General features: G+C 44.6%; 1 protein-coding gene across 6 annotated transcripts in view; it reads right to left on the bottom strand.

The window, feature by feature from the left end:
• LOC113029561 (protein NLRC3-like) overlaps positions 1 to 12,505 on the bottom strand; it is a 39,501-nt gene that overhangs the window by 20,625 nt on the left and 6,371 nt on the right. For 5 of the 6 annotated variants that reach the window (XR_013911587.1, XR_013911588.1, XM_026180472.2 and 2 more), the window contains exons 3-4: positions 4,280 to 4,461; positions 2,356 to 4,192 (exon numbers count right to left, since the gene is read on the bottom strand). Coding sequence is in view for 4 of the 6 variants with exons in the window: in XM_026180472.2 (XP_026036257.1) it covers positions 2,356 to 4,192; positions 4,280 to 4,461 (2,019 nt within the window). In the remaining 2 variants the exon portion in view is untranslated. The remainder of the gene's footprint in view (positions 1 to 2,355; positions 4,193 to 4,279; positions 4,462 to 12,505) is intronic. The other variant, XM_026180473.2, reaches the window with a different exon arrangement.

Raw genomic sequence — 12,505 nt, 5'->3', positions numbered from 1 at the left:
AGTTTTTAGCTCTCTTAGCTCTCAGCGAAGGCGGTCGCACTTCTCCTCTCCTCCTCACCCTTATCTTCCCTGCTTGCCTCTATGTCCTCGTCTTGTCTTGCGTGCATTACTTTCCCTGGAACAGTCTCTCACTGTCGTTCTCTAAACCTAAAAGAGAATTATGGATTTGATCAACTGGTCTCTGAGTGCTATTGACACCCTTTTCTCAACGAGAAGTCGGGGCTCGGGAGAGCCTGAGTGCCCTGGAGGGACTTTCCCTGCCGGTTACACGATGGACGGGTGGCAGAACTGGAGGACTGTGTGCCTGGCGGGACTGTCGATCGAGGACGCTGAAGATATCTACCTATTCGGAACCATGATAACAGGGTTCATGCTGATCGGCGTTGGCCTAGCCTTGCTTTATCAGAGAAATAAGAGAGCGGAACCGGCTGTTCAAACCCCCACATGGCTGCCCGCTGGATTCGAAGCGCCGGGACGAGGTGCGACCTCTCACAACGAACGTAATATGGTCAACACCTTGGAGACGCTTACTGCTGCTGTGAAGGCTCAAAACAACACCATTGAGCGTATGAGGGGAAACATCAGAGAGAGGCCTGCTCAAAATGACACCCTTGAGCGACAGTTGGAAAACATCGCAGAACGGATCACTGCAGTTGTGAAGTCTCAGAATCAAAAGACTGACAACACCTTGGAACTGAAGTTTGATACCATCATGGGGAGGCTCGCGGCTCTCCAACGCGAAGTTGAGGGACCAGTCTCAGAGTGCTAAAATTCGAGCTGCTCACAAAACAGAAATCAACAATATTCAACATTCGGACACCACGGCGCCAGCTGCAGGCCCAAGGCTGGAGCCCACCAAAACAACTCCCTGATAACGACTGTGTGATGACTATTCTTCCCGTCCCATGAAGGCCACCTGGGTTGGCTGGCAGACTGTTTACTTAGCCTGATAGTGCGAAGGACACTGTCTCCGCTGAACTCTGGACACACACACACACACACTTACACTGACAAGCACTCACTCATCCCCCTCCCTTTCCAACGCCTTCGATGCTTGTGCCCTACCGGGGAAGATAGCAGTCAACTGGACCAGCGCAGATGCTGCAGGACCGGATGCGCTGTCTACGCCGGCTCTCTCTTACCCTTTACCCGCCCCTGTTGCTTGTCTCGTGTTTCTATGGTGTATTGATAGTCATGTGCTTTTGTGCTGAGGTGTTTTTTCTGTTATCAAACTGTTCTCCCACCAGGAGCTCAGTCTGAGTGGAGTTTTTTCTTCTTCTCCTCTTACCTCATGTAGTGTATTTTCGTTGTTTTTTCCTATCAGCCTACCTTTCTGACATGTCTCCCCAATGTGATGTTTGTGTAAAGTTGGTCAGAAGGTTCCTTTGTGAGTGCGCATGCGCCATTAGCGTGCTGCCTGCTGTAACCCCTAATTTCCCTCGGGATGAATAAAGTATTCTGATTCTGATTCTGATTTTAACTCTCAGTGATGCTGCAGTGTTCGTTTGACTTTGGAACCTGAAGGGAAAGGAGTTTAGGACCCAGATCACTCCCAGATTTACGAGCACCTTAGTCCGACAAATACGGCAATAACGACGGCCCGCTTGCGTGTTCTACAAAGAAAAATGTGCTTTGGTGGGTATCTGATGGACAAACACCAAATCACTTCCACATCACTGAAGTTTCACCATTTTTACAAACCAATTCTGGTTCATCCGTTTCACTCAATCGGCCATGTGCGTATGAAAACAAAGGCGCGTTTTACCCATATTCTATCGCGATATTTCATTTTCTTATCGTTGCCTAACATTGTATCGGTATTACCGTGAACGGTACAATATGGCCCAGCCCTACTGTCAGATGTACAGGAAGATATTACTCTCCCAGTCACTAACATGTACCAAAGCTTCACAAGACACATAGACAGTGATCTAAAATATTGTGTAAACTCAACAGACCCAGGAGGAATATAAAACCCGTTTATGTGAAGCCTATGCAGCTGCATGTCACGGCTGAAGAGCAAACCAAAGGCAGGAGGAAATCCATTCTATACTCCACAGGTTCAGATTTCAATTATTCCAAAGAGCTTTAACAAAATTCCTTATTTACCATTAAGAAAAGAAGATTTTGTATGAAAATGACCAAAAAAAACCTTTTCAACGTTTTTGTTGAAACTTCAAATTAAAGCTCAGAATCTGAAATTATCACACTATTTTCATTTTAAATAAATTTAGTGTGAAGAGAACAAACTATAAAGTTGTGTCACCATTCACACACTTCTAGACCTTAGAGTATATATCAGACAGCTGATGGCATCTTTACAGTTTTTAGGATGATATTAACATCTGGACTCACCGAGCCTTCCTGCAGTTTCTCACAGCCGGAATAAGCCTTAGTCTACCCTCCCATGATGTGTTGTATTCATCCAGGTCAAACTCATCCAGAACCTCCTCTGTCATCTGTAGCATGTAGGCCAGAGCTGAGCAGTGGATCTCAGAGAGTTTCTTCTCTGATCTGTTCTCTGACTTTAGGAAATCCAAGATTTCCTGATGTACTGAGAGGTCATTCATCTCCATCAGACAGTGGAAGATGTTGATGATTCTGTCAGGAGAAATAAACTTAGCTTTCATCTCCTTCAAGTTGTTAATGATTCTCTCAATAACTTCTGGACTGTTCTCTGTCTGACCCAGCAGACCACATAATATTATTTGGTTGGACTCCAGACATAGGCCATACAGGAAGCGGACAAACAGGTCCAGGTGGCCATTTTTACTCTGAAGAGATTTGTTTAGGCCCATGTGCAAAAAGTCAGCTACAGATGTGTAATACAAGTCTTCATCATAATCCTCATCATCATCTTCCTCCTCTTCATTCATTTCATCTTCCAGGAAGTCCTCCAGCACCTCCGTCTTCCTGTTAGTGAAACAGTGGAACATGTAGACAGCAGCCAGAAACTCCTGAATGCTCAGATGAACAAAGCAGTAGACTGGTTTCTGGAAGATCACACACTCTCTTTTGAAGATCTCTGTACAAACTCCTGAGTACACCGAGGCCTCTGTCACATCCAGACCACACTGCTCCAGGTCTTCTTGGTAGAACATGATGTTTCCTTTCTCCAGATGTTCAAACGCCAGCCTCCCCAGCTTCAGAAGAACTTCCCTGTCAGCCTCCGTCAGCTCCTGTGGACTCGTCTCATGTCCCTCGGGGTACTTGTTCTTTTTCCTCTTTGTCTGAACCAGCAGGAAGTGTGAGTACATGTCAGTCAGGGTCTTGGGCAGCTCTCCTCTCTGCTCTGTAGTCAACATGTGCTCCAGAACTGTAGCAGTGATCCAGCAGAAGACTGGGATTCTACACATGATGTGGAGGCTCCTGGATGTCTTCATGTGGGAGATGATTCTGCTGGACAGCTCTTCATCACTGAATCTCCTCCTGAAGTACTCCTCCTTCTGGGCGTCAGTGAAGCCTCGTACTTCTGTTAGCCTGTCAACACATGTAGGAGGGATCTGATTGGCTGCTGCGGGTCGGGAAGTTATCCAGACGAGAGCCGAGGGAAGCAGATTCCCCTGGATGAGGTTTGTCAGCAGCTGGCTGACTGATGACTTCTGTGTGACATCAGACAGCAGCTTCCTGTTGGTGAAATCCAATGAAAGTCTGCTTTCATCCAGGCCGTCAAAGATGAACAAAAGCTGAGAGACAGCCAGCTTCTCTGCTGTGACCTTCTGTAATGTTGGATGGAAAACATGGAGCAGCTCCAGAAGACTGTACTGCTCATCTCTGATCAGGTTCAGCTCCCTGAATGAAAGCAGAACCACCACACTGACATGTTGGTTCTCCAAGCCCTTTGCCCAGTCCAGAGTGAACTTCTGCACTGAGAAGGTTTTTCCAACACCAGCCACGCCGTTGGTCAGAACCACTCTGATGGGTCTCTGTTGGTCAGGTAAGGCTTTAAAGATGTCCTGGCACCTGATTGGAGCGTCATGGAGGGCGTCCATCTTGGAAGCTGTCTCCAGCTGCCTCACCTCATGTTGGGTATGAACCTCTTCAGTCTGTCCCTCTGTGATGTAAAGCTCAGTGTAGATCCTGTTGAGGAGGGTTCTACTTTCTGTTTCATCACTTCCTTCAGTCACACATTCACATCTCCTCCTCAGACTGATCTTATGTTTATCTAAAGCCTCCTGCAGATCAACATCTGCTGAAAGACATGATAATATTTAAGACCAAAAAGGAAGAAAACTTCAATGTTTGAAAAATCTATTAGTAGACAGATGTTCAATCTTACTATGTATACAGCTCCTCTGTCCAGTTGACTGCAGTCCATTGCTCGATCTTTCTCCATTATGGGGACAGGAGTCATCTTCTGTGTGTCCACAGCTAGTAGAAACGGGATGTTTCAGGACATCCTGACACAAAGCACACATAGGCAGCTGCTGACCCCCACCATCAGGACTCCTGTTATTGTCTCTGTGAAAATTCAGGAAAAATAAAAACTATGTCCAGATGAACAGAATCAAATTTTAGGGATTGGCTTACCTGGATGATGAGCATGCATCAGTATGTTTTATATAGTATTGCCAAATGTAATAATGCACTTTTATTTAATCTAAGATAGCACACATAAGCTCTGATGTATTTAAGTGATTCTCACAATAGTTACTATTCTTCAATCAGTCCAGGGCTGACTGGAAGCTCTTGGTGGCACTGTCACTTGGGGTTCGCTCTCTGCAGTAGAGTGTCACTTCCTGTTCCACCCACTGGGGTCAAACTCTTGTAATTGCCGATTCTGTTCTCAGACATGTGAAGCTAGAGACACCAGCAACCATAGACAATTGTCTTCCAGGGGCCAGAGCAGGCAACATTGAGGAAAATTTAAAACTGCTGGCTAAGGGTAAACGTAAATTCAGTAAAATTATGATTCACGGCGGCAGTAATGACACCTGGATGTGGGCTCCATAGATAATTGGCAAACCTTCTGGATGAAACCTGCTCTTGTTAGGAGAGACGGCATCCATCCCACTTTGGATGGAGCAGCTCTCATTTCTAGAAATATGGACAAATTTATTAAACCCACCATTTGATTGAACATGAAAAAAAAAAATCACAAAGAGAGAACAATACAGTATCCACATCTGAACCAAAGAGTAAAACAGTGAAATGTGGATTATTCTATTAGATTAGATTAGATTAGATTAGATTAGATTAGATTAGATGAAACTTTATTAGTCCCTCGGGTGGGTTCCTCCGGGAAATTCAGTTTCCAGTAGCAAAGCACCGAAAGAAGTTGCATGTTACAGATACATTAAGGGGAATGAGAGTAAGGATATAAGTATAAATACACCATATATACACATATACACATATATAGATACAGAATATACAATATGGATAAATAGGATTGCTCATTTGAGTGAGTATATTGCACAGTGATTATTGGACAGTCAAATATAAGAAAAAAGACAAAACAAAAACAAAAAACAAATATTGCAAATATTGCACAGTGTAGAGAAGCACCTACAGCTCAGTTGTTCCCGCCCTCCCTTGTCCCCCTGTCTCCCCTCCCTCTCCCCTCCAGTGAGGAGTTAAACAGTCTGATGGCGTGTGGGACAAAGGAGTTTTTAAGTCTGTTGGTTTTTGACTTTGGGAGAAGCAGCCTGTCGCTGAATAGGCTCCTCTGATTGTTTACGACCGTGTGCAGAGGATGCCCGGCATTGTTCATAATGTCAAATCCTTCCCAAATCAAAAACCCTGGATTAACGGAGATGTTCGCGCGGCACGGAACACCGCCTTTGCCTCCGCGAACACATCGGACTACAAACACGCACATTACCAACTCCGGAAGACGATCAAAGCAGCCAAACGTGAGTACAGGGACAGGGTGGAGCAACAGTTTGACAACCCTCGGAGTATGTGGCAGGGACTAAACACGATCACAGACTTTAGAGGGAAAACCAGCACACCGCAGACCACGGCCTCTCTGTGTGAGGATCTAAACGTATTCTACGCTAGATTCGACACAGCGAACACCATGAGACCGGACAGTGTGCGCACCGCGGATGACGTCAGTGCGCACACACGGAGGATGTGCGGAAGTGCTTCAGGAAGGCGAACGCACGCAAAGCTACTGGTCCGGACGGGATTCCCGGCCGCGTCCTCAGGTCATGCGCGGCTCAGCTGGCTGGAGTGTTCACGCACATCTTCAACCTTTCCCTCTCTCTGTCTGTAGTTCCCAGCCTGCTTCAAAATGGCCACCATCGTCCCTGTACCCAAATCCTCCACCATCTCCTCATTGAACGACTGGCGACCTGTAGCCCTGACCCCCATCGTAAGCAAATGCTTCGAGAAGCTGGTCAGGGACTTCATCTGCTCTGCACTACCCGACTCACTGGACCCTCTACAGTTTGCATACCGCCACAACAGGTCCACTGATGATGCCATAGCCCTGACACTACACACTGCCCTGTCACACCTGGAGAAGAGAGACACGTATGTGATGATGCTGTTTGTAGATTACAGCTCAGCATTCAATACCATCGTTCCCTCGAAGCTGGACAGGAAACTGCAGGATCTAGGACTGAGCAGCTCCCTCTGCAGCTGGATCCTTAGCTTCCTGTCTGACAGATGCCAGGTGGTCAGACTGGGCAGCATCACCTCATCCCCCATCACACTGAACACTGGTGCTCCACAGGGGTGTGTACTGAGCCCTCTCCTGTACTCACTCTACACCTACGACTGCACAGCCACTAACAGCTCCAACATCATTGTGAAGTTTGCGGACGACACTACAGTGGTGGGTCTTATCACCAACGGTGATGAGACGGCTTACAGGGAGGAGGTCAGCGCCCTGACCCACTGGTGTCAAGACAACCATCTCACCCTCAACGTCGCAAAGACAAAGGAGTTGATAGTGGACTTCCGGAGGTGCAGAGAAGTACACACCCCCATCACCATCAACGGCGCTGCTGTGGAGAGAGTGAGCAGCTTCCGGTTCCTTGGTGTACATCTGGCTGAGGATCTTACGTGGTCAGTACACACAAACAAAACAGTGAAGAAGGCGCAGCAGCGCCTCTTCTTTCTCAGGAGACTGAAAAGATTCGGCATGAACCCCCGCATCCTCAGGACCTTCTATCACTGTGCCATTGAGAGCATCCTCACTGGATGCATCACCACCTGGTATGGCAACAGCACCGCCTACGACTGCAAAGCTCTCCAGCGAGTAGTGCGGTGCTCTGAACGGATAATTGGAGGTGAGCTTCCCTCCCTCCAAGAAATCTACAGGAAGCAGTGCCTGAGGAAAGCGGGGAGGATTATCAAGGACTCCAGTCACCCCAGCCATAAACTGTTCAGACTGCTTCCATCAGGAAGGAGGTTCTGCAGCATCCGGTCCCGTACCAGCAGACTGAGAGACAGCTTTTTCCATCAGGCCATCAGACTGCTGAACACGTCATAGACACCTCAGCTTCACTACTGGAACTTCAACATTATGCACTCCACACTGTATATAAATGCCACTTGTTTTGCACATATTCAACTCTGTATATTTTATATATTTTATTATTATTATTATTATTATTTATTTTAATTTCTTTTTACTATTTAATTTGTAAAAATGTGTATACACACACACACACACACACACACACGTAGGAAAATATTTAGTATACACATCCAGAAATGCATACACTATTATATATTGTACATATATTTATTAGTTTCAGGTTGGCCATTCTTGTATTTTGCTCGTTTGTGTTGTTGTGTTTGCACATCTCTGTTGCTTGTGGGGCTCGCACACAAGAATTTCACTCGCATGTGCTGTGCCAGTGTGCCTGCACATGTGATGTGACAATAAAAGTGATTTGATTTGATTTGATTTGATTAATGTCCATCAGTTTCTTTAGTGTCCTCTTCTCTGCCACTGTCACCAGAGTGTCCAGCTTCATGCCGACCACAGAGCCAGCCTTCCTGATCAGTCTCTCCAGCCTGCATGAGTCCTTCTTTGCTGTGCTGCTCCCCCAGCACACCACAGCATAGAAAAGTACTCCAGCAACCACTGACTGGTAAAACATCCTCAGGAGCTTCCTGCAGATGTTGAAAGACCTCGGCCTCCTGAGGAAGTACAGTTGGCTTTGGCCTTTTTTATACAGGTGCTGCGTGTTGCATGACCAGTCCAGTTTGTTGTCCACCCACAGCCCGAGGTACTTGTATGTGTTGACCACCTCCACCTCCTCTCCCTCTATCTGAACTGGCAGTGGACCTAGGGCTGCTCGATTATGGCAAAAATGATAATCACGATTATTTTCACTGAAATTGAGATCACGATTATTTGACGATATTTATTTAACCCTTTAAGATCTACCATAGAACCAAGTCCGCCACAGCTTTTAATATTTTTTTTACATGCTGTAGTGCCATTTGTGGGAGCATTTCAAGTTGCTATACATCAATACAACTGTTATAGCCCATATTTTAAAAATGTGTATGTATTAAGTCCATAGTAACTACATTAATTGCAAAAAAGTGCAATACACTACAAAAAAATTGAAAATCGTTTTTGTTTTTTTTACATCTATTTCTACTTGGAGAAATTTAAGAGGCTTATCCCTCAAAACTTTAAATACAAAAAAGTTGCAAAAAATAGTTTACAACAACAGGAAATTTATTTTGAGTGTCTTCATAGTTTTATTTTTGGAGATACAGCAATTTTTATATACACTGCAGGAAAAACAAAAAAACAATCCTATGATGCAAATTTGCAAAGAATGTGCATGTGCATCAAAATAAACTATTTCCAGCAGTGCAATTCGAGTTCTAAGGCCTACAAGTAAAAAACTACATTTTCCGCGAAAATGACGTCACTTGCGATAGTTCGCGTTGACGTCTTTTTCAATGTGGGAAGTGTTAAGAACAGCTGATCGGATCGGCAAAGCGTGTTTCTGGAATATTATGTTTTTGTTCCTGCAAGCGCTTTTTATGCAATTTTTGCAAAGCTATATGTGGAAGGAAACCGTGACCTAGGATAAGCTGATGGCATAAGATGTAAGTACAACTCCTCTGGTTTCATATGGAAAAAAATTTATTGTGCTAGCTTAGCGGTTCAGGTTCTACAGGGATTTAAAAATAGTTATACAAAACGAGCATGCTGCTCTGACCGGCTTTAAAGGGTTAACAATAACAATGTATTGAATAATTACTTTAAAAAATAATATAAAATAGTGTTCAAATACTGATAACAGTGCAAATGTTTGCAATAAAAGAAATAAATAAATAAATAAATATTGTACTATTCTTAGTTAGCGTATTGTCTGTCTTGTCTTAATGTTGGTTTAAAATGGAGCACTGTAACAAAAAATAATTTCCCCCAGGGATCAATAAAGTATTCTGATTCTGATTCTGATTCTGATGATTCTGAAATGAAAAATGTAAACTTTGCAGTGTTGTTCTGTGGTGCAGCTACGACACCATAGCAAAGTTTACACACTGTGTCTACTTGATCCACGTCTGACTCCACGAACCCATAATGTTTCCACACCACTGAAGTTTTTTTTTTTTTTTACCTCTCTTTTCAACCAACGGCAGTCCACTCCTCTCCAAATAACTTCTGCTTAGCTTTCCGAGCTTCCCTCGGGTCCTCTTAATTGTTGTGACGCGTGTTCGAAATGCAGAGCAGTGCGCTTGATTTGCCACACGGAGCAGCGCGAGAGTAAAGCATGAGGGAGGGGCTAATAATCGGCTCAGTCATTTTTAATGATCGTTGAAAGCCCAGATCGTAATCGTGATTAAAATTCGATTAATTGAGCAGCCCTAAGTGGACCTGGTCTGGACCTCCCGAAATCCACAACCAGTTCCTTGGTCTTTGAAGTGTTGAGTTGCAGGTGGTTTGTGTGACTCCATGTGACAAAGTTCCTCACCAGGCTCCTGTACTCCTCTTCCTGGTCATCTCAGATGATGGGGTCCACCTGCATCCTGTTTAGTTTCTCCTGGAGCAGACAGGGCCGGAGGATTCTGCCTGGATGATATCAAGGAACCAGGCTCCACGGCGCCAAAACAGCAGAGACTAGCAATGTGGGAGAGGGCCGGCGCAGATCGCCGCAGACAGGGAGTGGACCAGCGGCGGATAAGAGAGAAGCTACGGAGCTTCCATCGGGCCCCACCGGGGAGCATCCAACTCTTGTGACTGAAATCAAGAGGGTCATTACGTCTCCACTGGAGCTTTAAAGTGAGGCATCCTGCTCTCATGCAGAGAGGAGGACTTCATATTACTCCTTAGTAAATCTACCAAGAATTTGAAAACTGTTTTGCTCAGGATTGTATAAGCTGAATTCTATATTTAAGAATTAAATATTTTATTGTTACTATTTCAACCAGTTCATCAAGCACTCCAATTATGAGCCTGCCTAAAGTGATTATTTTACTTTTATTTTTACCTGAGAAGGAATACACTTAGGCTTTTTACTTCTCAAATGACATGTGTTCCTCTGCTCTCCATGTATTCTGTGAAGAGTCTTTTTGCAATTACTCCCTGAGCTTGTTAAAGAAGGAACTTTATACCGGTTGGGTAACCCTGGCTTCAAAGAAGGATACTGGTGCTGGGTATTTTCCCTGACACTGATGAGAGGCCCTCGACTGGCACGAGGATTTCCTCTCAACTTGAGGTTTCACCTGAACTTCGGATTTGGAAGTCTTTGGTTTTGTTTTTTCGGTTTACTTGTTCATTGTTCTTGTTCATTTTCTGGTTAGCATGGGTGATGTTGCACAAAGGTACACAGACTGAAAAAGTTATATGCATCATCAGGAAAATAAAATAATGACGCTAAATGTAAAAGGGCTACATAATCCGATTAAAAGGAGTAAAATAATAGCTAAAATGAAACGTGAGAAGCTGCAGGTAATCTTTTGGCAGGAGACACATCTATCTTCTTTAGAACATGAAAAATTAAAAAATTTGGTTTCCAAACTACCTATTACTTGTCTCATAAATCAGGCCACAAAAGAGGAGTAGCCATACTGATCCCCAATGCTGTTAACTTTGAATTCTATTTAGAGGTAAAGGACAAAGAAGGGAGGTTCATTTTGGAAAAGGGTAAATTAGAAGAGGAGGAAGTAACATTATTCAATGTATATGCCCCGCCAGGAAGCTCCAAATCTTTTTATGAGAAGTTATTCGATTTAGTGGTCTTGAAAACACGAGGAGTTCTTATTTTTGGTGGCGACCTTAATGTTCAACTCCAACCAAAACTGGATGCATCCAACCACCGGCAAAAGAAAAGTTCGAATGCCATTAGGGTCCAACATGCTTACAGAACTGGGTTTGATTGATTTGTGGAGAGCCTCTCATCCAGGTGAAAAACAATTTACCGTAATTGTCGGGCTATAAGCCGCTACTTTTTGCACAAGCTTTGAACCCTGCGGCTTTTAGCCAGGTGCGGTTTTTCTATGGATTATCCATGATTTTTGTCATATCGTAAGACGATTTGTTTTGTTTGTTCCGCTGTTGTACGGCACTACGTTGCCTGGCGGAAGGGCATGTGATCAGACACACAGTATCGGGGTTCAAGAGTGGTATGTTGGTCACATGTCCATCCGCTAGGCAACATAGTGCCGTACAAGTAGCGCGAAAAACAAACTTCAAAGTAGCGCCACGCGTTCAGCGGGAGGCGTGGATGACGAGCGGCAATAAACTTGCGAAAAGCAAGTTATGCTCAACTCCACCGGTGGAATCTGACAGCGTGGAAAAGTGTGAAAACATTCATGATCACCAACGGATTTCGAAGGGCTGGACTGCTGCATGATGGAGAGGACACCGCCACGGCCCTTCTGAGGGTGTTCGACTCTGACACTGACAACGAGGATTTCTTTGGTTTTGAAAGTGACAACGAAGGAAAGAAGCTGAGAGTGGATGACGAAGCCATCCTGAGCCTGTTCGTATCCGACACTGGAGAAGAGGACTTTGGTGGTTTTAGTGCGCAGGAAGATGGTGGTGAATGACTGACTTTTCTTGAGCCTAAAAGGTAGTCCGAATCTATTTTTCCGGTGTGCTGTAGGTTATTGTTATGTACTACATTTGTTACTCATTTATGAAGCACAGTACATGTTTCGTACTTGTAATTACCGCTACTTTTACATATACCTAAAAAGTTGTGCAAATATGTACCCATAACTTGTTTTTCAAAATATTAATAAAAGGGGTGTGTCTCCAAACAGCCATCTCTTTCCTGACAATTCCCTTTGTGCATATTCTCTTACATATGATAAGTCAACATTGAAACACCTGCGGCTTTTAGTCAGGTGCGGCTAATGTATGTACAAAACAGGATTTTCCCCTGATTTTAGCTTGTGCGGCTAATATTCAGGTGCGCTTTGTAGTCCGGGAAATACGGTACCTATTATTTTGCTCACTGTTCTGTATATACTCGAATTGACTACTTTTACCTCTCTGGGGACATCTCAGGCCCTCCAAGGTTTGGAGGCCTATCTCCCCCTACCACCACTTCCCCTGCCAGTGGCGGACTCC

Source organism: Astatotilapia calliptera, chromosome 9, assembly GCF_964374335.1.
Source record: "Astatotilapia calliptera chromosome 9, fAstCal68.1, whole genome shotgun sequence".
In the NCBI taxonomy this organism is placed as follows: domain Eukaryota; kingdom Metazoa; phylum Chordata; class Actinopteri; order Cichliformes; family Cichlidae; genus Astatotilapia; species Astatotilapia calliptera.
Note: the sequence above shows the minus strand (reverse complement) of the source record. Positions and strands in the feature narration are given on the sequence as shown.